Consider the following 25,344-nt stretch of genomic DNA (forward strand, 5'->3'; position numbering starts at 1 on the left):
ATAACTCTCAACGATGCAGTTCAGAAAAGCTGGCAGTGGAGGGCAGGATCCAGATGGCCTGGGTTGTAAAGTAGGCAGTTGAAATCAAGCATCTAATGTTCTGCTGCATTTTGTGCCAAAGGTGGTCCACTTTTCTCTTAGCCACACTTTGGCAGTGGACAGCTGGTTGGTAGACATACCAATTAAAAAAAAAAAAAAAAAAAAAAAAAAAAAAAAAAAAAAACTGTGCAGTGATTGCAGCAGAGCTGGTATATGATATGGATTTTTTCTCTGGTGGCCTAGCCTGTGACAGGACTGGAATAGGTAGTGCTGGGTGGGTGGATTTGGCAGTTCTTGCACCTGGGTCTTCCACAGGCATGTGATCCCTGTGACAAGGGGCTAGGATTGGGAGTGGCATAGATGTGGGCTAGGATGTTGTGGGGTTTGGGTGGATGAAGGAACACTACTTAATGAGGTAGGGAAGGATCTTGGGTAGGATTTCCCTTGTTTCAGGGCATGGTGATAGATAATCAAAGCCCTGGCAAAGGATATGGCTCATTTGTTCCAGTCCAGGGTAATACTAGGTGATGAAGTGGGGCACTCCTTTGTAGCTGACATTTAGCAGTGGTGGGAGGATTGGGTGTGTGTGTGTGGGGGGGGGGGGGGGGATGGCATGGGAAATCTTTTTGCAGACCAGGTCTGGGGGACAGTGCCTCTCTGTGAAAGACTTTGTGAGCCCTTCAGCAAACTGGGTAAGGGAGTTCTAATCACAGCAGATGCACTGTCCCTGAGTGACCAGGCTGTATGGGAGGGATATTTTGGTGTGGAAGGGATAGCATCTGTTGAAATGCAGGCATGGTTGGTGGGTTTAATGTGGACGAAGTTGTGGATGGACCCATCAGAAGGAAGCAGGTCAACGTCCAGGAAGGTGGCTTGCTGGGTTGAGAAAGACCAGGTAAAGCAGGAGGAAGAGAAGTTGTTGAAGTTGTGAAGGAATCGGGATAGGGTGCCTTGGCCCTGAGTCCAGATAATGAAGATATTATCAGTGAACCTGAACCAGGCAAGGGGTTTAGGGTTAAGGGAGACTAGGAAGATTTCCTCTAGGTGGCACATAAAGAGGTTGGCATAGGAGGGTGTGATGCGGGTTCTCGTGCTATATCGTGGATTTGTTTGTATATCCCCCCTCGGAGGAGAAGTAGAAGTGTGTTAGTTAATAAGTTAGTAAGGTGTATGAGGACTGAGGTAGTGGTTTTGGAGTCTGAACAACAGTGGTGTACAGGGAAGGAGCGTCAACATTGAATAGGATCCAAGAGGTAAAGGAGTGTGGTTGGTGGGGAGTCGGTGAAGTAAGTTGTTGATATCAGTGACTTGGGAGGCTCAATTTTGGGTAGTTGATTGGAAGTGTAGATCAGTGAGGGCCAACATTCTTTCAGTGGAAGCACAATAACCAGCTACAACGGGTTGCTCAGGATTGTTAGGCTTGTGGATTTTGGAGATCAGGTGGAAGGTAGGTGTGTGTGTGTGTGTGTGTGTGTGTGTGTGTGTGATGTCAAAGGGGTGAGGAGGGAAATGAATTCAGGAGAGAGGTTATCTGACTTTTTCCGCAATTAGGATGATTAGTTCAGGATCTGTTCTGAGGCTGTGTTTGGCTGTCCTTTCTTCTGGTGAAAAGTTGTTCTTGGGAAGGGACCTGGGGAAGGAGGTGAGGCCAAGTTGGATTCTTGAAACGTGTGGTTAGGTTAGAGGCGGGGAGGATCACAGGTATGAATGGGGATTAGGTTGGAGGGATTGGTGGCAAAGGAGTGTTCCCATTTCAAGGATTGGGAGAAGGAGAGTAGGTCTTTGTCAAGTCCAACATGGTTAAATTTGGCTGCAGGGCTGATGGTGAGGCCTTTGGATAGGACTAGAACTTCTTTGTGGCAGAGCATTTTGGTGGAAAGGTTAAAAACAGTGTTCTGGGATTGTTTCAGATCTGGATGTAGTGGAGTGGGGCAAGGAATTTCGGTTAGCTATACAGATGTGAGTGCTATGAGGAGTTAACGAGGAGGAACACTGTGGGTAGGCTAGGAATTGGGTTGGCAGTAGGATGTCAGCAGACTGGATAACTTAGAGGTGGTGTCTGGAATGCTCTTCCAGGTGCTGGAGTGCAAGGGATTCAACTTCAGAGATATGATGCTTGTGATAGGGATTGCATAAGTAGCAGTATCTTCTTGAGGGAGCAGAGGTGGTTCTGGGATGCCTGTGCTTGGAGATGCGTTTTTGCAATAATAAGTTTCTGAGGGACACAGACTGGTGGAATCTGAAAATGTGAAGGTCAGTGTGAAAGAAGGGGGTGGGGCTATCCTTCCCCGTTCCCCACCCCACTCCAAATTGACGCTTCCACTCTGTGCAGAACAGTTGAATTCTGGCCAGAGTGACTGCAGATAGTGGTCGTGTGTGAGGTGTGCTTGCTTGTGTGAATGTGTTTTCCTTTTCGAAGAGGGCTTTGGCTGAAAGCTCAGTGTGTAACAGTCTTTTCTTTGTTTTTGTCTGCAACTAAGCATGTCGTCATATGCTGAGTAGAAATGTGCCTTTTCATAATATTTTGTTTAGTAATCTATAACTATTATTAATTTATAAACAATTTTCTTTATTTTCAGTTCATCGTTGTTGACAAGAATTCTGCTGAAGGCTCATGATAGCGGGAAAAGATTTCATGTTGTTGTGGCAGATGGGCGGCCATGGCTTGAAGGGCGGGAAATGTTGCGCCGACTTGTGAAGCATGGCCTAAAATGTTCATATGTATTGTTACCTGCTGCCAGTTTCATCATGCGTGAGGTAAGGTTCAGTCTCCCAAGCCTGTAAAAGTTTTATCATGATTTAAAGCAAAGAGAAAAGTAGAACACCCGTATAACAGTGTGATATAACAGCAAAAGATTGGCAAAACAAGATGATGAACAGCTGTGGAATGTTAGACTGGTGGTTTTTCATAAACAGCTCTTTTGCCCAGATAGATAATAAATCTGGAAAATTAAATGAAACATGAAATACACTACTGGCCATTAAAATTGCTACACCAAGAAGAAATGCAGATGATAAACAGGTATTCATTGGACAAATATATTATACTAGACTGACATGTGATTACATTTTCACGCAGTTTGGTTGCATAGATCCTGAGAAATCAGTTCCCAGAACAATCAACTCTGGCCGTAATAACGGCCTTGATACGCCTGGGCATTGAGTCAAACAGAGCTTGGATGGCGTGTACAGGTACAGCTGCCCATGCAGCTTCAACACAATACCACAGTTCATCAACAGTAGTGACTGGCGTATTGTGAAGAGCCAGTTGCTCGGTCACCATTGACCAGACGTTTTCAGTTGGTGAGAGATCTGGAGAATGTGCTGGCCAGGGCAGCAGTCGAACATTTTCTGTATCCAGAAAGGTTCGTACAGGACCTGCAACATGCGGTTGTGCATTATCCTGCTGAAATGTAGGGTTTCCCAGGGATCGAATGAAGGTTAGAGCCACAGGTCGTAACACATCTGAAATGTAATGTCCACTGTTAAAAGTGCCGTCAATGTGAACAAGAGGTGACGGAGAGGTGTGACCATTGGTACCCCATACCATCATGCCAGGTGATACGCCAGTATGGCCACACACCGTCAGGTGGCTTGCGGAGTATGGATGTAGATGTAGATGTAGATGGCGATGAGGAATACATGCTTCCAATGTGCGTTCACCGCAATGTCGCCAAACATGGATGCGATCATCATGATGCTGTAAACAGAACCTGGATTCATCCGAAAAAATGATGTTTTGCCATTCGTGCACCCAGGTTTGTCATTGAGTACACCATCACAGGTGCTCCTGTCTGTGATGCAGCGTCAAGGGTAATTGCAGCCAGGGTCTCCGAGCTGATAGTCCACGCTGCTGCAAACAATGTCGAACTGTTCGTGCAGATGGTTGTTGTCTTGCAAACGTCCCCATCTATTGACTCAGGGATCGAGACGTGGCTGCAGGATTCGTTACAGCCATGCGGATAAGATGCCTGTCATCTCGACTGCTAGTGATACGAGGCCATTGGGATCCAGCACGGCGTTCCGTGTTACCCTCTCAAACCCACCAATTCCATATTCTGCTAACGGTCATTGGCTCTCGATCAACGCGAGCAACAATGTCGCGATGGTACACATTTCTCCTCCTTACATGAGGCATCACAACAACATTTCACCAGGCGACGCCGGTCAAGTGCTGTTTGTGTATGAGAAATCGGTTGGAAACTTTGCTTATGTCAGCACGTTGTAGGAGTCGCCACCGGCGCCAACCTTGTGTGAATGCTCTGAAAAGCTAATCATTTGCATATCACAGCACATTCTTCCTGTTGGTTAAATTTCGCGTCTGTAGCACGTCATCTTCTTCGTGGTGTAGCAATTTTAATGGCCAGTAGTGTAAGTGTGGAAGGGAAGGGAAGGTGTGTGTGGGGAGGGGGGGGGGGGGCTAATATTAGTATTGGATGATGATGAGAGCAGAGAGATAGTGAAACCCGGTGCCGGCGCAGGCGCACAGACTGTTCCAAGCAAACAGCACCAAGGGGGCCACCGAGCTTAACGTTTCTATTAGACTTACGGGTCACTGTCAGCTGTGTCACATACCCTTACTTCATGAGAGACTGCAGAGAGATTTGTTATTTAAACCAGGAAATTGGCACAAAGTCTAATGATCAGGAATTTACGCCACCACCTCTGTCCCGCTTGCCAGCCAAATACTGACATTGAAAATCTATTCCACTGCCAGGATTTTAGCCAGCTTACTCCCAGTTCAAGCACCATTGACCAAGCGTGCGTTAGCGATCTTTGCCTTGGTGACGGGTACTAGGATGATAGTATTTCTACAGCTTACCCCACCCCCTGGAGAGACATTTTTTTAAATTTTTTCTAAAATTGTGATTAATGTTAACTGCTTACATACTTGTAGTAGATGAAGAAAAACTAATTATAATGCAAATTGATGTAGTTCTTAATTGGCTATCTCATAAATTCATCCAGATTGGGCACTTATTTACTAAGAATGAAAGCTGTTCGGAATATCCACCAAAAATCAATTAAAATACTTTTTTTTTTTTTGTTGAAGCTGTCGTTTTATTTGAAACCAGATATTTTACTCCACATTGTTGACCACCCTCAAACATTTGGTCATTTTCAAGAGGATTTGTATGCAAGCTTTTAAGTACACATTAACTGATCATATATGATGCTAAATTGAAGAACCAAATGTGATCCTATTTACATAGTCACTATTTAGGCTCTTCCCATTCACTGGTGTAGTGTGGGTGTACTTAATTTTGAATCTGGACATACTTTGGCACACTGTTGTATGATAAGCTGTAATAGTATGGTTAATAGTCAGTTGGGATGCTAATGTTCTTGAAGTACTCTCTCATGTTCGGTTCTTTATTGTGAAATAAACTACATTCTGTTAATTTTATACATATGAACATACGTACTTGAAAATATCGAACTAAAAATTGACCAAAAGTGTGGTGTAAAACGTTTATTGTGTAAAAAAAACTCTTTTAATACTTAGCACCATCACGTGAGACAATGTCACAATAATTTGGATTCAAGGATTATTATATTCATACTGTGCATCTCTTGTAATGAGAAATAATACTTCTTTGTAGTCAAATTATCTGTTTGTTTAAAAACCTACGTAATCACTTTGGAATCATCCACAATTCCACAGGCAACAAAGGTATTACTTGGAGCCCATGCACTCCTGGCAAATGGATATGTGATGTCTCGTGCGGGGGCCTCGCAAATAGCTTTGCTTGCTCACACTTACAATGTGCCAGTCTTGGTTTGCTGTGAAACTCACAAATTTAGTGAAAGAGTGCAGACTGATTCCTTTGTCTACAATGAACTTGGTAAGTAGGCATAAATCACAACTGTAAGTAAAAATAGTTAGATATCTTTATTGTATTGTATAAAATATTTAGCAGTGTTAAATAGTTTACCAAATTCATGTTTCAAATGGTGATGAAGAACACAATTAAGTTTCATGTAATTGTTTGTGTGTGAATGGGGACCTCGAGAAGCATATTAGGTCTAGCCACTGGTGATTTGTATGCAAATCAGAGTCTTGTTTAGCCACCAAGTGAGGTGGCAGAGAGGTTAAGACACTCGACTCAACAGTAGTAAAGATCAGGGTTAAAGTCCACATACAGCAGATTTAGGATTTTAGCAATTTCTGTAAATCACTTCAGACAAATGCAGGGATGATTCCTTTGACCAGGACAGAGCCGATTTATTTCCCTGTCCAAGCTTTAGTTCCATTCCTAATTACCTCATTTTGACAGAATCTTAATCAGGGAAAAGTTTTCATTTGTTCTTTAAGGCCGTCATTATGACTTCGACTGCAGTCATAACTGTGTTGTAGGGTCAACTAAAACTCATATTTGGGGCAACACTGTGTAAGAAGTAGTGTGTTTGAAAATATTCATTGGCCCTGTCTGTGAACTTTAAGGTTTCCCCAGTTAAAAGATGTTTCAATAACTTCTGGGACTGCAGATAGGTAAATTTGTCAGAAAGTGTCAACATTTTGAAAGGTAAACCCCCACACCTCACCTCCTCCCTGCTGCCACCCCTAATTTTCAAAAATGGTAGAGATTCCGGGATGGTCCATTTCAGCAAGAACACTTGCTATTGGCTGGATCCGACTGATGTTAGCGAGAATGCATAGTGCAACACAGCTGTGGGTTTGCATGGCAAATGCACCAAACCGCAGCCACTGGGGCGTGTTATTCATTCATTTTCCTGTTGATTAAATTTAATAAAGATTTGAATAAATCAAATCAAGTGGCTTGACAGATGTATTGCACCTTAGGACCAAATAAACCATATTTAAGATGGGAAAATAAATCACTTGTTTGATGAAGGAGCAGATGGTAATGCAGCCTTTTCCAGATTTCTCTTTATCATTTACCAGATGAAGATATAATTCTTAGCTCCTTCCTTCTTGTGGCACATTTCATTCTGGCTTCCAACTTAGTGTCTTAATTCGGATTCCTAATCGTGTTCTTACAAAAAGAGCAACGACTGTGTCGTGAACCTCAGGTAACTTTTGTTTAAAGATATAGTGCATTTTACAGCCTTTTTTATGTTAGCACACTTGTTTGCATGAAAAGCAATAAATTCTGCTGCAAAGTTCAACACTTTATTTTTCCATGCTGGCATTGGATGAGAAACATCCCCACAAGATATAATTGTATTCGCTCTGTATTATGCTTTCGTACTTTACTTTTTGTTGCTGGAAAAACCAATGATTTATCAGTGTCTTGACATTGTAATGCGATATAGCCTCCAATGTATTTCAGCACATCTGGGAGAACATGAGAGATTAGAGTTGTCGCAAACTGTTCCCACATCTCTTAATAAGATTTTTTCAACTTTCGCAGTTTCTGGTATTTCTTATACTTCTGATGCATCAGCATCATTTCCCACAGTGTCCACGTAGTATAGTGGTTTAGACACACTCATCATATGCTGAAGGTTGTGTGATTCAATCTCATCAGGTGCTTTTTCATTTTTATATGCATAACTTTTATCATTATTATATTGATTTAAACATATTTTTTTATTTGCTCTTTTTCATTTGGAATCTTTGTCCATACTTTTTATGTATTAACTTTGATTTAATTTCTACCATTTTATCATTTTACACTGCTGGAAAACAAAACTTAGTACACCTGGCAAGACAACATCGATGCGCTGATGGCATATGCCACTTGGGAGATAGTAGGTGTACTGATAATGGTTTTAACATCATCCATCAACAGACAGAATAGTGGCATAATTACCAAAGTGGCATTTGTGTCTGCTCTTTAATAGGAATGCTCATAGCGAGAAGGTTCAGTGTGATGCAAACGTGGAGCAAGCAAGCAACCATGCCACAGAGACGCACTTGTGCTTTCTAGAGCCAACTGAGTGAGTTTGAAAGGAGTTAAATTGTGGCCTTCTGAGTGGTGAGACAGACGTTTCGGAGCACCGCACAAGTTGGACATAGTGTATCAGCTGTGGAACGATGCTGGTATCGGTGGTCATGTGGACATTTTCACCTGTAGAAATAGTACTGTGTGTCTGCACAGCACGGGCGCCCACCAGTATCGTCATATTGTGAAGGGCAGCGGTGGCAGATCATACAGCTACCACAGCACAGATGGGAGGGCTTGTGAGACCAGACATGTCAACATGAACTGTTGTGAACCAGATATTAGTAGTGGGACTACAGGCGTGCACAATCTTCTGCTCATCACAGCATAGACATGCACTGCTTGACTGGTGCTGTCAGAGGATCACTCTGAAGATGGAATGGTGCGCCACAGTCTTCATCGATGAAAGCAGATTCTGCCTGGCCACAAGAGATGGACTTCAGTGCATATACCTGGTGAATGTTGTCTCGTAGAGTGCATTGATCCAAAACTTACTGGCCCCACCCCAAGCTTATTGTCTGAGGTGTGATAAGCTACAAACTTTGGTGTTTCTGGAGGGGATGGTGACCAGGGCTGGGTATGAGCAGAATGTTATTAGACCTGTTCTTTTGCCATTCTTGCAATAGGAAGGTGATGGGCTGTTCCAGTATTCTCTGCAAGATGTGCAGCAACTTCCTTGGCCAGCATGACCTCTGGACTTGTCCCCAATTGAGCATGTGTGGAACATGATGGTGGGACAAGAAGTAACTCTTCAACCGACAACTCTTACAGAACTATGTCAAGACGTCAAGCATGCTCAGCAATAAATCTTAAATGAATTGGAAGCCTCTAAAAGGAAATACTATTTTTTTTTCTTGGCCGTGTATAGTTTTGCCCATTTTATTGTATTCATTATTCCTATTCCTCGTGTTGCATGAATTTAGTTTTATTAATAACTGTATTCTTTTATTTAAACCTTAATCTCTGTTATTTTGTCCATAGTGCAGCAAGAATTCGTGTTTTAAATGTTTGTATGATGACTACTGTCAAAAAACATGTGCATCTTGTAACGAAAAATGTGTTGTCAATACCATTGCATAGCTAATACAAATAGATTATTTTGTTTTGTACCCGATAGATTGGTATTTTCAAATGCTTATTAAATACCAGTATTGTGATAGATAAATACAAGTAATTAAAAATCACATCACAAAAGTTTCAGATAAGAAAAGGATGAGAGGAAGAAGAAATGAGAACAAAAAAAAAGTTAATATGATGATTAAAATGATGCAGCAAAGCATTAGAAATAAAAATTATTTTTATAGCAATTAACTAAATAACAAGAATGATCAAAGTTATTCCAGTAAAGATGTAAAAGTAAAAATGTAGTATCATATGTAGGGATTTGAACCCACAACCTTCAGCATGTCAGGAACACTACGCTATGCCACTGGTTTTGGTAAAGGCATTATTTTTAAGTTTCTGCCACATGACGTGAAAACGTCCATGCATTTGCATCAAACTATTCATTCACATTTCAAGAGCTCATCTTTGAATTTTTCATCTTTTGAGCAACACTAATGCCCTGCACCATGGTGCAGTTGCAGTAACCCATGCTCATATTGACACAAAAAGAGTTATTTTCCTTGGAGGCACATCACAATTTCCATGTTCTACTGAATGCACAGATACTCTACATGACACCACATTGCAGAAGGAAGTGTGGGAAATTTTTGCTTGCCAGGGGCTAGAATGGCCTACTTCCTTCTTTATGTAGGGTTTTCTAGAAATGTTGCGACAAACTTCGGGGTAAGTGGGGCACATCATAAAGATTGAGAATTGCGTAGCAACCTATGGTTCAAAACGGCTGGGGTAGGTGGTAGCAGAGGTCAGAGACCAAAAAGGAAACAAAAGCATGCTTCATTTGAAACATCTTTTATACCTAATGAGTACACACTGTGTATGATATGAACACATCTCTAATATTCCAACAGGTGCTCAAAGTTAGCACCATCAGTCGGTACGCATGCCTGACAAGTTGAAACACACCAGGAGTGTATTCCAACAGGCGCTCAAAGTTAGCACCATCAGTCGCTACCCATGCCTGACACGTTGACACACTCCAGGAGTTTCTTTAATTGTAGCAGCTGCGCAGACAATTCTTGCGACATGATCCATTTTAGACTCCACAGGATCATGATACAAGAGATTTCACGGCTCCCCACAGAAAGAAATCAGGGCTCAGTACACCCAGTGAGCATTGGGGCCAGGGAACTGGTCCACCACACCCAATCCATCGAAACGGGAATGATTTGTTCAAATGCACACACAGCCAGTCCAAAATGAGCAGGTATCCCATCACAATGGAACCACATTTTTTATCCATATTTGTTGGAACATCTTCAAGCAAGTGGTGTTCCCATCCAGTGCTCTTGTCTACAGCACCATCTAGCAGTGTATGATGACTTTTGCAGCTGTGGGCTGCCGTGCAATTCTCAATCCTTATTATGTACCCCACCTCCCGTAGAAGTTTGTCACAACACTTCTGGGACACCATGTATGAGTATACATACCTTAGGGGGTACTAGTTGAAATATCAGTGTTCTTTTGACGAGTTTATCCAGCCATATACCCAAAAGTTACTTAAACGACTTTGTTGTCTCCTAGTGGCTTCATGAACATTTGATGAAACCTTCTGTTTCTGTGACACTGGTTTTCAACCTTCATAACATCTTAAGCTTCGTAAAGTTGCTTAGTCACCTTTCTTATTCCCTTCTTTTTCACATGATGCCAATGGTATTATTTATTTGTATATAGTATTAAGTATGTAGTAACAATAACACCATCAGCTGCATTTACTGATGTTGTTTATAGGAAGCTGGTTTCAACATTACAATACACCATCTTCAGGTCACTCTATAATCATTTTTCACCATACTTTATGTTGAAGGTCGGGGGGGGGGGGGGGGGGGGGAGGATTACAACAGTGTCCACAGAACTATGTAGGAGATCAGGGGAACGGGGGGTGGCGGGCATAATTCCATTCCAAGCTTTGCTAAACACCATGTGTCAGAAAATTGTCTCTGATCCGTCAGTTGTCAAGTGAGGGATTACCTGGTTATGCGCTACCCATTCCACGAGTACCTCACAAACTACGTAGTGTTTATATTGCTTATGCCCTCCATGTGGAATACTGATACTTATATACTTATTACCAATCTAGAAGGGTAATTATAATGTTCTAGCTGATCAGTGTGCATTAAAAAAAAATTAAATTTCAGCATATCACATATTTTAACTTCCATTTGCGAACCTAAAATTTTATGTTAGTGCTTTAATTCAGGAATAATTCTTAGGAACCTTATACTCTCCCTCCCCCTTTTTTCTCATCTAAGAAAGAGTGCTTTACAATCAGTAACAGTATAAACTAATGTAAGTTACTCATTATGCTTAACTACTCTAGCATCCGTTGCCAAGAAAAGATGACAGTTAAAACTGGGATGAAACAATGTCTGCTTGACAAAGACATGACTCTCTCTCTCTCTCTATCTATCTATCTATCTATCTATCTCTATCTGGTGTTTTTTTAAATATTTCCCAGTTTTACTGGGTGTCTATGGCCCTGGACAAGTGGGATAAATTCACAAATTTTTTATTGTTTTAGATTTCAGTCAAATATTTGTAATTTTTACTGATAAGAACTGATTCCCTAACAAAGAATTTGACTTTAGCCCACTGCTGCAGAGTAATACTGCAGCAATAAAATATAAACTATAGAAAAATACCAAAATAAAACTTAATTGCAAAGAGATGATGTCATTTACAACAACAAAGCACAATGTACACACAAGCGTCTCCCGACAGCAAAAAGTGTCAAGGGCTTTAGGACGAAAACTGTGCAATACTTCATAACAGAAAATTGCTTTCGATGAACATGACATCACAACTGTTTACATTTGTTTTGTTTGATCGGTAGCTAGCGGGCTCATGCACATGTGCAGAGCTGAAGTTACATATAATCAGTGCCCTCTACTGCTCATGGCTACTGGAAGTGTGACTGCTAGCTACATAAGCAGTAGCAGCAAGCAGCCAGATTCTAGCCAGAAAAACTTTCCTAGTGCACCCAAGCTGCCAGATCTGCACATGCAGAGAGTAGACTAAGTTGTTGTGGTGGGGAGGGGGATAGCCTTTACGTTACTCAAGTTTACGTTTAGAGATTTTGCTGTTTTCTCTGTGTTAATCGCTCTCACATCAAGTGGGAGGGTGGGGGGATTGTATGAATTTCTATGGCTGGGAGCTATCAACTGAATTAAAATACGTTCACATTATTACAGAAGACTGAAATATATTATAATTTTCAGTCTTCTTATTTTATTTCCACATTGTTGGCAATCAAGCATTGATTGTCTTGCAGAATAATGAAGTTATTTTTGTTGAGTTGCTAAAGCAATTAATCTTTCCTGCAGAGGCAGCCAACTTATTTGAAACTAAAGTGTTTCATTCAGCACCATTTGCTAGTTTCAACTGTTTGGTGAATTTCAAATGAACATTTTCATCTTCTGGCACAAATGGCATAACCTCAAAAAGAACAAAAATGAGATTATGCAGTAGGTGTACTCCAAGAAAATTGGCATCCCAGAAAACGTACTGAAAAGCTTATTTTCGGGTATGGGCCTAATTCATTGTGAATCTGGACATACGAATGCTCACTTAACGCTGAATTATGCATTTTAGTATGGTTTACGAAATTCCGATGCTCTAGGAGTATTCTGATGTTTCTTTTATGATCTACATCTACATCCATACTCCGCAAGCCACCTGACTGTGTGTGGCGGAGGGTACCTTGAGTATGTCTATCAGTTCTCCCTTCTATTCCAGTCTTGTATTGTTTGTGGAAAGAAGGAATGTCGATATGCTTCTGTGTGGGCTCTAATCTCTCTGATTTTATCTTCATGGTCTCTTCGCGAGATATACGTAGGAGGGAGCAATATACTGCTTGACTCTTCGGTGAAGGTATGTTCTCGAAACTTTAACAAAAACCCATACCGAGCTACTGAGCGTCTCTCCTGCAGAGTCCTCCACTGGAGTTTATCTATCATCTCCGTAACGCTCTCGCGATTACTAAATGATCCTGTAACGAAGCGCGCTGCTTTCCGTTGGATCTTCTCTATCTCTTCTATCAACCCTATCTGGTATGGATCCCACACTGCTGAGCAGTATTCAAGCAGTGGGCGAACAAGCGTACTGTAACCTATTTCCTTTGTTTTCGGATTGCATTTCCTTAGGATTCTTCCAATGGATCTCAGTCTGGCATCTGCTTTACCAACGATAAACTTTATATGATCATTCCATTTTAAATCACTCGTAGTGTGTACTCCCAGATAATTTATGGAATTAACTGCTTCCAGTTGTTGACCTGTAATGTAAGAAAAAAAAATGGTTCAAATGGCTCTGAGCACTATGGGACTTAACATCGATGGCCATCAGTCCCCTAGAACTTAGAACTACTTAAACCTAACTAACCTAAGGACATCACACAACACCCAGCCATCACGAGGCAGAGAAAATCCCTGACCCCGCCGGGAATCGAACCCGGGAACCCGGGCGTGGGAAGCGAGAACGCTACCGCACGACCACGAGATACGGGCTGTAATGTAAGACCTCTTAACGCTATAGACATATGAACACATGCAAATGTTTACTTGAAGATGCTAAACATGTAGGGTCAGTAATATTGAATAAAATATTTTGTCTCAAATATGTTGACAGCTTTAGCAGAATTTTACAAATCAGCCTTCTGTCACAAGATGTGCTTCAGAACTTGTCTTGTACCTCCACTAGACTTGATGTTATTTTTCAATTTGTGTTGTTTTGTCTTAATTTTACAGAATGCCATTCTTCAGTAATTTACAACTGGTAGCACACCATGTTTTCTTATTGTAACTCCCCACAAGACCTTATATTTACTCATTGGGTAGATTATAAACAGCCAGTTATAGTTTCTTGGTTTCACAAACAACAGATAAGTGTGTTAATTTTATATACTGTTTGAAAAAGTCATGAAAAACTAATTGTTTGTACTTCTGGCATATGCAAACAACTGGGGATGGATTTTTTATTAGATTTTTGCTGCACTGTATGGATGTAAACCTGATTGGAAATGCTACGTAAGAGTATTGCAGAGTACAATTAAAAAAAAAAAAATGTTAAAGTCACCACACAGCAAAATATTAAGGTACTTTGAGTTGTAGAGTCTAGTTTTGAAACAAATATTATTCCAAGGACTGTTTTCTTATTTTTGATTCCTTATGGGGATAGGCTATGAAAAAACAATTGCCTTAAGTACATTAACCTCGTATGCCCCCCCTCCCCCCCGAGCAACGTACTGCACATGCTCATGTGATGCCCCACTACTGACAAAATTCCAAACAGAAATGCGACTGATGAAGGCGTATGCACAGAGCAAACACTAAGCACAAGTTTCCTGTGTCACAGTAGCTGCACATGCACAGTAATGCCTGTTTTCTGGTGCACTCTGGCAACTATTCCAACAATCCTATTTCCAATAGTTCACGGGAAAATATTTCAAATGATGGGTTTGAGAAGCATTATATTGTGAATTACATTATGTGTGGGAATTTGTGATGAATTTCTTAAATCAAAGAGCATTTGACTGACATTCAAAACTTAACACTTTGAGCACCAGCCACTTAGAAAATTTTTAGGCCCAGAAGACCAGCCATTTATGTTGTTAATTAAAATTTCACTGGCACATTTGTGTTTGATGTATCTGAAGGGGTAACACACATTACCTAACAGTGATGCTTCTATTGGCTTACTGCATCAAATGATGAGCTGTGATGGGCTGACAAAAGTGCATCACCATATCAATTTCGATGCTTTGGAAACTAAAGTGCTGTATATGCTGGAATTCGCGCCCATACTTTTGTAATAAGAAAATATGCAGTGTACATGTTGCTGCACATCTAGTCTCCTAAAGCGCCAGAAAAAGGATTGATAAGTTTGCAGCTCCAAGGGAAAGAGTACTATCACTTAACAAGGAAAAGTTTATTTCCACCCAGGAAACTGGGAAATCTGGGACTTTCATACACTCTATTTTACTAAACATCTTGTTAGATAATTGCCTGTGGTATATCAGCTGTCAAGTGAGAGGTTGCCCACTAACCATTCAACCAGCAGTTCAGAATGTAGGAAAACGACCCCCCTTGGGGGGGGGGGGGGGTTGATTGTCTAAGAGTAGTGCCTACAGCTACTAACCAGCAGTAATAAAATAGCCAGCTGTTAATCGTGGGAACCATGTGTTGGAGGTGCCTCCAAAGCATCAGCAGCTTGTTGCCCAGACCAGCTCACTGTTGAGCCTAGTGTACTTCAGGTTCTCAGCCTATGTGGAATAGGATACGAGAGACTTTATATTACACTGGCATGCTCACTTACCCGGCCCATTTGCTTCTGAAACAAGGGAACCATACCAGGGATAGGAGAAGTCTGAGGGGCCAGCAACTTACCTCTGATCCAGTTGGCTTTCACTATCCATTATTTCAGCCACACAGGTCTTCATCGACCACTGTGTGAACAATGCACGACAGGTGGCCTAGTGTCTTTCATGTAAAATCTTGAGACAGGATTTTCCTTCAAGAGGCAAAATACTCAATACTGCTGACAACACTATCATAGTTGTCATAACTATTGCTTTGTAAAATAAAGGAAAAACACACAGGGCCCACGGGCTGGTGCATTTGGATGTACTTCTACCTTCTATGAGAGAGAGAGAGAGAGAGAGAGAGAGAGAGAGAGAGAGAGAGAGAGAGAGAGAAAGCTAGTATAAAATAGTTTTCTGCTGCTGTTTCCATGCACCACTCATCAGTCAGATATAGGTGAGCAGTTGCCTTTCCTTTCTTTTACGCAATATTCCATCCAGGAATCTCTGTTGTTATATCTATTAGTTCCTTCCTCAGGAAAGAGACAGGATAGGTTGGGGAATGTTAAAAAAGGAAGGACATGTCATTCAGACCCCAGGATGTGAGGGACCCACAGACAGTCTGAGGTTTAGGCTAAGGAAACATTAAATATGTAAAAGAACAAAGGGTAACTTGGACTGCTGAAAGTATAACTATATTGAGAAAAAAGGTTACAGAAGGTAAGGGATTTCTGTACAGAGATAAGAGGTGCTGAATGAATGTGCAGAAAATAACAGATAAGAGAACATCAGGTAACTGTAGTGTAAAGATTACTGAAATGGAAATGGTAAAAGACAGCTAAACACAGAATAGTAGTAGTCAGATAAAAAATTGTTAATATGTGAGAGAGGAGAAAAATCACCAAAGTGAGGGAAATAATGGAAATGATCGTATGGCATTGTTGGCCAGGAGCCCCCATTCGGGGAAGTTCGGGTGCTGTATTGCAAGTCCTTTTTAGGCGACGCCCCATCGGCGACTTGCGAGTCAATAATGATGATGGATACACAACACCCAGTCCCCTGCTGGGAATCGAACCCGGGTCCCCTGCGTGGTAGGTGATCATACTACTGCTACGCTACAGAGGCAGACACCAAATTGAGGAAGAAGGTAGCCAGACAAAGAAACAGAATGATATGGAAAGAGATAATTAAACAATAAGATTACATCCAAATAGGGGAAAGGGTTTCATTGGTAATGAGGCAAAAAGACATCCTATGTACAAAAAAAAAAGCCCTGAAGGCAAAAATATGGATTGCCAAATAATCTAAGGTGAAGAGGTAATTTACACAACCTATTAGCCACTGACTGACTCAGGACTGAAGACCACAAGAACAACAACATTGGCCACTGAAATAATGTGCAGAAAATTGAAACGAGATAGTTGTTAAATGTACTATAAATGTAACTGAAAAACCAATGCACTGCTCTGCAAAACTTAATGATGAAATAGATAAAGTAACAGAACATATTAAAAACTTGGTGGAAATGAATGAAAGCATGGGAGCATGCTGCCATAGGTCTCCCAGTCACGCGCAGAAAGTTGGATGTCACATAGCATGAAATCAACTTGACTGTAGCGCCTAATGGTGCTTGCCCCATAACATGAGGCACTTGAAGTAATGACAAGAGACAGTGTTTGTCAACCACCATGAACTTGTGGTGCACTTCGGTAATCTTCTTCGTTACAACATGGCCCAGAAATAGCATCTGGACTACTTCACGTGGGGAAGAATCCTGGGGAGACTGGAAGCAAAATGAAGTGTTGTGAGTGTAGCCCAGAAGTTTTGTATTGCTTGCAGCATTGTTTCATATGTAAAAAGTAAGTTGACAACGACAGGCACTGCTGCCTGAAGGAGAACAGGTGGTCAACTATGGCAGCAGATTATTGCTACATTGTGAAACAGGCAAGAAGGCACCCAAGTCAAACAATGGGTAAAATTGCAATCACATGCAACAGAACTGCAAGACATACAATCGCACATGTCACTGTGGCGCAGCTACCGCATCGATATGGTCTCTTTGCCCGGTGATCGGTACATTTTGCTCCATTGACATCCCCACATGGGCGGCTGGTTTCTGAGCATGCCAAAGGCATAGGAACTGGGCCAGTGAGGAGTGGGGTCACATGCTCTTCTCAGATGAGAGCAGATTCAATCTGAGTAGTGAATCAGGATTTATCCTCATATGGTAAGAGGCGGAAGCACCCAGGAATGTTGTTGCATTGTTAACATGATTTCTTTTTGCTGAGCCAGTTTTATTGTTTGGGGAGGTGTAATGTTGCGGGGTGTACAAACCTCTAAATCTTTGAAAACATTGTACTCACTTTTTAACATTTTTGCAACAGTTTACTCCTTCCCCATGTCGGTCTTTTCAGGTGTGCATGCGGCCCTTGTGGGTAACAATGCATGACCACTTCAAACAGAGCTGGTGGAACTACTCTTGAAATGAGGATATTCAACAAATTGACTGGCCTGCCAATTCCCTCAACTGAATTGCCCTCAAGTGCTTGTGAGATGCTATGGGGTGTGTTGCAGTGTGTCCACATGCACAGATAACCAGTGAACAGTTGTCAACTGTACTGGTGGAAGAGTGGAGTGTTCCACTACAGGAACTCAGCATGCGAGCTGCATTGCTGTCTATTGTGATCATACACACTATTAAGAATCACATTGTGCCTATCGTAATGTCCAGGGAACCACCATAAATCGTGATGACTTCAGTATAATCACTGCGTTTTATTAAAGCATCATTTCTGTTCGTCTCACTGCATATTTCTTTAAGTTATCTTCTGTACTACACTTAGCATTTTGTCCTGTGTGCAGACCAAATTTCATTGGGTTATGTTACTTGTCAGGGACACATCATGTGAGAGTTTGGGTCAATAGTGTAAGTCTCCAAGGAAATGAGAGAAGATTGCTAAATGCAGAAAGACAGAAGCCACACAAGAATAATTGGTCTAGGAACAAGGAAACACAACCACAGAACAAAGAGGAAAGACTGTTGAAGAATGAAAGTGGACAGCAAAGAAAAAATAATTGCTTAACAATGAAAAAAGTACACCAGATAAAGAAAAAGATATTGCTGGTGTAAGTTTATGGAAGTAAGCCATCTGTACATTTGAGGTCTTTGGGTTATGTATATAGGGTGGGCCATTGATCATGACCGGGCCAAATATCTCACGAAATAAGTGTCAAACAAAAAAACTACAAAGAACGAAACTTGTCTAGCTTGAAGGGGGAAATCAGATCGCGCTATGATTGGCCCGCTAGATGGCGCTGCCTTAGGTCAAACTGATATCAACTGCGTTTTTAAAAAAAATAGGAACTCCCATTTTTTATTACATATTCGTGTAGTACGTAAAGAAATATGAATGTTATAGTGGGACCATTTATTTCGCTTTGTGATAGATGGCACTGTAATAGTCACAAACATATGGCTCACAATTTTAGAGGAACAGTTGGTAACAGGTAGGTTTTTTTAATTAAAATACAGAATGTAGGTACGTTTGAACATTTTATTTTGGTTGTTCCAATGTGATACATGTACCTTTGTAAACTTATCATTTCTGAGAACGCATGCTGTTACAGTGTGATTACCTGTAAATACCGCATCAATGCAATAAATGCTCAAAATGATGTCCGTCAACCTCAATGCATTTGGCAATACGTGTAACGACATTCCTCTCAACAGCGAGTAGTTCGCCTTAAGTAGTGTTCGCACACGCATTGACAATGCGCTGACGCATGTTGTCAGGCGTTGTCCTTAATGTTCGCACATGCATTGACAATGCGCTGACACATGTTGTCACGATAGCAAATATCCTTCAACTTCCCCCACAGAAAGAAATCCGGGGACGTCAGATCCAGCGAACATGCGGGCCATGAGAGCTTTGGCAACCAATCCAGCTGTCATGAAATACGCTATTCAATACCGCTTCAACTGCACGCGAGTTATGTGCTGGACATCCATCACATTGGAAGTACATTGCCATTCTGTCATGCAATGAAACATCTTTTAGTAACATCGGTATAACATTACGTAGGAAATCGGCATACGTTGCACTATTTAGATTGCCATTGATAAAATGGGGGCTAATTATCCTTCCTCCCATAATGCAATGCCATACCATACATTAACACACCAAGGTCGCTGATGTTCCACTTGTCGCAGCCATCGTGGATTTTCTGTTGCCCAATAGTGCATATTATGCCGGTTTACGTTACCACTGTTGGTGAATGACGCTTCATCGCTAAATAGAATGCATGTAGAAAATCTGTCATCATCCCGTAATTTCTCTTGTGCCCAGTGTCAGAACTGTACACAACGTTCAAAGTCGTCGCCATGCAATTCATGGTGCATAGAAATAGAGTACGGGTGCAATCGATGTTGATGTAGCATTCTCAACACCGACATTTTTGAGATTTCTGATTCTCGCGCAGTTTGTCTGCTACTGATGTGCGGATTAGCCGTGACAGCAGCTAAAACACTTACTTGGGCATCATCATTTGTTGCAGGTCATGGTTGACGTTTCACACATGGCTGAACACTTCCTGTTTCCATAAATAACGTAACTATCCGGCGAACGGTCCGAACACTTCGATGATGTTGTCCAGGATAGCCAGCAGCAAACATAGCACACGCCCATTGGGCATTTTGATCACAATAGCCATATATCAACACGATATCGACCTTTTCCGTAATTGGTAAACGGTCCATTTTAACATGGGTAATGTATCACGAAGCAAATACCATCTGCACTGGCGGAATGTTACGTGATACCACGTACTTGTACGTTTGTGACTATTACAGCGCCATCTATCACAAAACGCAAAAAGTGGTCCAACTAAAACATTCATATTTCTTTACGTACTACACAAATATGTAATAAAAAATGGAGGTTCCTATTTAGAAAACCGCAGTTGATATCCGTTTGACCTATGGAAGCACCATCTAGTGGACCAACCATAGCGCCATCTGGTTTCCCTCTTCAACCTTGACGAGTTTCGTTCTTTGTAGTTTTTTTGTTTGATGCTTATTTAGTGAGATATTTGGTGCGGTCACTGTCAATGGACCACCCTGTAGAGTTGAGTCAAGACTAGTGGATCAAACGGAATAATGTGGTTGTTGGAAGTTAGAAAAGTAGCTGGAGTGCTAAGTATGTAAGAAGGAGAAAAAGCACAGGTGTGTGTTAATCATTTGTCATCAGAAATAAATGTTTAGTGAAATAAAAAGATTTGATAAACTGTTGGTTTCTAAATGTTTGTGGCTCACATAATCCAAGTCTAATGAGTGACTCGGTATATGACTGTACAGTTTCTGCTTCCCTGCACTGATATCTTAAAAAGTGGCAACAGGTGATGAGGACAATCTTCAGTTGAGAAGAGTGTGGGGGAGAATAAACCTAAACCATAAGTCTAAAAGTAAAAGTAAAAGTGATGGTTAAGAGACTAGCTTACATGCCAACCTTCGGCATAAAAGAACGCCTTGTGGAGAGGCGAGGAGGAACCACACAACCTATGAAGGAAGTATTCAATGGACTGTGAAGTCAAGTGATAACTACTGCAAATTACTCCTTATGGCTGAAAAATGGAAGTAATTATCAAGATAAATAGAGATCATGATAACAGCAAAATGAACAAGGTACATGTTATGTGTCGACAGAGGTGCCGACACAGTGTTATTTTGAGGGGGCCGATATGCACGCTATAAGCTCACCCAGAATATCGTGAAGTCTGAAACAGGATGCTCAATGAATGCTAATAATAAAAGTACGTTGCTTTGGGAATATTTAACTTTAATCCATCCTTTTGGGTATAAATCGTTTATGGTGAATACAAGTAAGACTCTCTCCAGATTGGTTAACTGCGCCTTGCTAGGTCGTAGCTATGGACTTAGCTGAAGGCTATTCTAACTGTCTCTTGGCAAATGAGAGGAAGGCTTCGTACGTCTAGTCGCTAGCAATGTTGTCCGTACAACTGGGGCGAGTGCTAGTCCGTCTTTCTAGACCTGCCATGTGGTGGTGCTAGGTCTGCAAGTACTGACAGTGGCGACACGCGGGTCCGACATGTACTAATGGACCGCGGCCGATTTAAGCTACCACCTAGCAAGTGTGGTGTCTGGCAGTGACACCACATTCCGCCCCCGCAAATCGGCGAACGGTCGTGTTATAAGGCTTCCGCCCGCCGTGGGGAGGGCCCCATGTTGACGTAGGCGATGAGGTGGGGAGCCTAACAACAGGCGAGGCTGTGCCACCCGCACCCGGCCATTCGGTCCGAGGGGAGCTAGGAAACGCCTGGAAACCTACTCCAGGGTGCACGTCAACATGCGGCGTATGCGCCCGTAATGAGACAGGAGTGGCCGAAGGCTCGACCTCCATTGCGGCGGGGTATCCGACGCGCGATGACGCCATGGGGTCCGGAGAGGGCAAGAGTTCCATGGCGGAGGACACCTGGTCACGGGAAGCGATCGGCGGCGCGTGACCCAGGGAGGCGGTTGGCGGCTGCAGCGAAGCGTCCACTGTGGGCGTCGCCGGCGGCGGCTGCGGCGGCAGCGCGACGCCATGGGGCAGAATGTAAGGCATCGTCGGTAACACCTGGGGATGAGGCGAGCCAGTAGATGGGTCCCCAGGGCGCTGACCGGATGGCTCCGTCGCTGAAAGCAGACGGGGAGCGGCAGAACCCAGGCGACGACAGAGGCGCAGCTGATTGAGATGCTGACGCACCGCACCAGAGGCCCCCGTAACCAAATACATCGCGCGGCCGAGGCAGCGAAGAATGCGCCCTGCGAGCCAACGCCGTGAACCGCGATAGTTGCGATAGAATACCACGTCGCCAGGAGCAAAAGCAGGAGTCTGCCGCTGCACAGGAACCTGATGCGGCGGATGCAGCAAAGACATCAAGGTTCGATGAGGACGACCGTGAAGCAACTCAGCCGGCGAGCGACCATCGCGGGGCTGAGAGCGATACGAAGACAAAAAGAGCAACAACGCGTCCTCCCGAGAATGCGACTCTCTCAACTTCAACATCTGTGACTTAAAAGTCCGGACCAATCGTTCAGCGGCACCGTTTGACTGAGGCGAAAACGGCGCGGACGTCAGATGGTGAATACCATTGGCCTTGCAGAATGACTGAAATTCTGCGGACATGAATTGTGGGCCATTGTCGGAAACAATAGTCTGTGGAAGACCTTCAATGCAAAAGATAGCAGACAACGCTTGGATGGTGGCAGATGACGTCGTGGAAGACATCCGGACAACAAAAGGAAAATTACTGAAGGAATCGACAACAACCAACCATCGAGCATTCCAGAATGGACCAGCAAAATCGATATGTAAGCGTTGCCAAGGGGAAGTGGCTTTCGGCCATGCAAAGAATTTCCGCGGCGGTGCGGATTGTTGTTCGGCACACGCCATGCAACAAGAGCACATATTCGTAATCGCAGCATTGATTCCGAACCAAGTACAGTGCCGACGAGCAAGTTGTTTCGTACGCACTATACCCCAATGTCCTTGGTGGAGAAGCTGTAAGACAGAGGACTGTAACGAACGTCGGACCACGACCCTAGACTGATCATTATCAGAACGCAACAACAAAACACCACGTCGTACAAAAAGTCTCTCCTTGTGAGCAAAAAATCTGCGAACCAACGGATCCGCGATCCGTGACTTTGACAAGGGCCATTGCGTAGCAACAAAACGCAAAACGGTAGCCAGGACAGGGTCAGCAGCTGTGTCTGTAGCTACACGACGAAAATCAATCGGAAACGATTCGACCACGTCATCGGTTTCCGCATCAATGAACATGCAAGCAAGTTCGGAAGAATCGAATGCTGTATCCTCAGCAACTGGCAAACGGGACAACGCATCTGCGTTTCCGTGCTTAGCAGTGGACCGATACAAGATATCGTAGCGGTACTGCGAGAGGAAAATAGACCAGCGAATGAATTTCTGCGCTGTACGTGGAGGTACAGGCTTGTGCGGACGAAAAAGCGATGTCAAAGGTTTGTGGTCTGTGATGATGGTAAAGTGACGACCATACAAGAAATCGTGAAACTTCGTAACACCAAACACGAGAGCCAAAGCTTCTTTCTCTATCTGGGAATAATTTCTTTGCGCTGACGAGAGCAATTTGGACGCAAAGGCAATAGGGCGATCATGCGAACCATCTTTGTGCGCAAGCACAGCACCGATCCCGAAATCCGAGGCATCTACCATCAACAAAAGGGGTTTCTGGGGATCGAATGGCGTAAGGCAAGTATTTGAAAGCAACGCCGATTTCAATTGGCGAAAGGCGCGTTCGCATTCCGTCGACCAGACGAACGAAACACCTTTACTGCGTAAGCGATGAAGCGGAGCTGAAATGGAAGAGGCATGCGGAATAAAGTTATGGTAGTAATTTATTTTTCCCAACACACTCTGTAGCTGCTTCAAATTCTGAGGCGAAGGCAAGTCCTGTATGGCACGGAGGTGCTCCGGACTCGGATGTATGCCTCGAGCATTGATTACATGTCCCAGATATGGCAAGTCACGAGCAAAAAACACACATTTGTCCTTCCTCAAACGAAGACCATTCTGTCGCAAGACCTGAAATAATGTTCGGAGATTTTGTAAATGTTCCGCTTCTGTCTTTCCGGAGATCACTATGTCGTCCAGATAGTTTGCTGCAGTAGGGACCGACGCACAAATAGTGTGTAAATATTGCTGAAACAATGCAGGGGCGGATGCACACCCGAATGGCAGTCTTTTGAATCGGTACAATCCAAGATGCGTGTTAACCACTAATACGCACTGGGATTCTGCGTCCACTGGTATTTGCAAGTACGCATCTGCTAGGTCCAACTTTGAAAAATATTTTCCCGGGCACAGTTTGTCAAAAAGATCTTCCGGGCGGGGCAAAGGAAAAGTAGCAGTCACTAGTTGTGGATTCACTGTGGCCTTGAAGTCCACGCAAAGTCTCAATTTTCCGGAAGGTTTTTGCAAAATAACTAAGGGTGAGGCCCAGAGAGAAGCCTGCACACGTTCAATGACACCTTGCGATTCTAGATCATTTAATGTTCTTGCGACCTCATCACGCAATGCGTGGGGAACATTGCGCGCTCTGAAAAATTTCGGTTGCGCGTTGACTTTTAGTTCCAAATGTGCTTCATAGTTCTTAGCGCAACCAAGGCCTGGTGCAAAAATGTCTGCAAATTCCTCACATAGTCGAGAAACACTGGCTGAAGGCATAGTCTGGTTCACTGATAGGACCTGGTTTACGATAGACAAGTTAAACAACTGAAATAAATCTAAACCAAACAAGTTCACTGCAGCAGAAGAACGAAGAACGTAAAATGACACAAGTTTTGTTTGTCCCTTGTATGTGGCAAGAAGGCTGCACTGTCCTAACACAGGGATATGCTGTCCTGAATAACTAGTGAGCTGAACTTTTGCGGCACGCAACGGCGGTGCGCCCAGTTGTTTGTACGTAGCGTGATTGAGCAATGAAACTGCAGCTCCAGTATCGAGCTGGAATGGTATCACTTGTCCGGCAAAGTCCAAATCTACAAAAAGTTTATTGTCCTGCTGACGACAAGAGCGACTGTTTTGTGCAACTTGAACAGACACTGGGACAGAATCACATGCGACGTGACGGGATTGCCGTCGACGTCGACGCACACTTTTTGTGGGACGAACACAGTCACTGTTAGAGAGAGGAACACTGGGCGGAGTGGCATTAACTACATGAATGTCCATGGGTGAAGGTTCCCGAGCCTGAGTGTCCTTGGTTTGATTCCGGCGCGAAGCAAAGGGCCTGGAATGGGTGGCAGTGTCCGATCTAAGCTTTTTCTGGCAAACACTTTGAACATGTCCTTTCTTATTACAGAAAAAGCAAATAGCTTGGCGTGACGGGCAATGTTCACGCGAATGTCTAGTTGCACACCGCGGGCATGATTTCAGCACT

General features: G+C 43.0%; 1 protein-coding gene across 3 annotated transcripts in view; it reads left to right on the forward strand.

Moving 5' to 3' along the window:
- LOC126093593 (uncharacterized) overlaps window positions 1-25,344 on the forward strand; it is a 111,773-nt gene that overhangs the window by 79,381 nt on the left and 7,048 nt on the right. For all 3 annotated transcript variants that reach the window (XM_049908733.1, XM_049908732.1, XM_049908731.1), the window contains 2 exons: window positions 2,619-2,796; window positions 5,705-5,885. In XM_049908733.1, coding sequence (XP_049764690.1) covers window positions 2,619-2,796; window positions 5,705-5,885 — 359 coding nt within the window. The remainder of the gene's footprint in view (window positions 1-2,618; window positions 2,797-5,704; window positions 5,886-25,344) is intronic.

Source organism: Schistocerca cancellata, chromosome 1 (genome assembly GCF_023864275.1).
Source record: "Schistocerca cancellata isolate TAMUIC-IGC-003103 chromosome 1, iqSchCanc2.1, whole genome shotgun sequence".
NCBI lineage: Eukaryota > Metazoa > Arthropoda > Insecta > Orthoptera > Acrididae > Schistocerca > Schistocerca cancellata.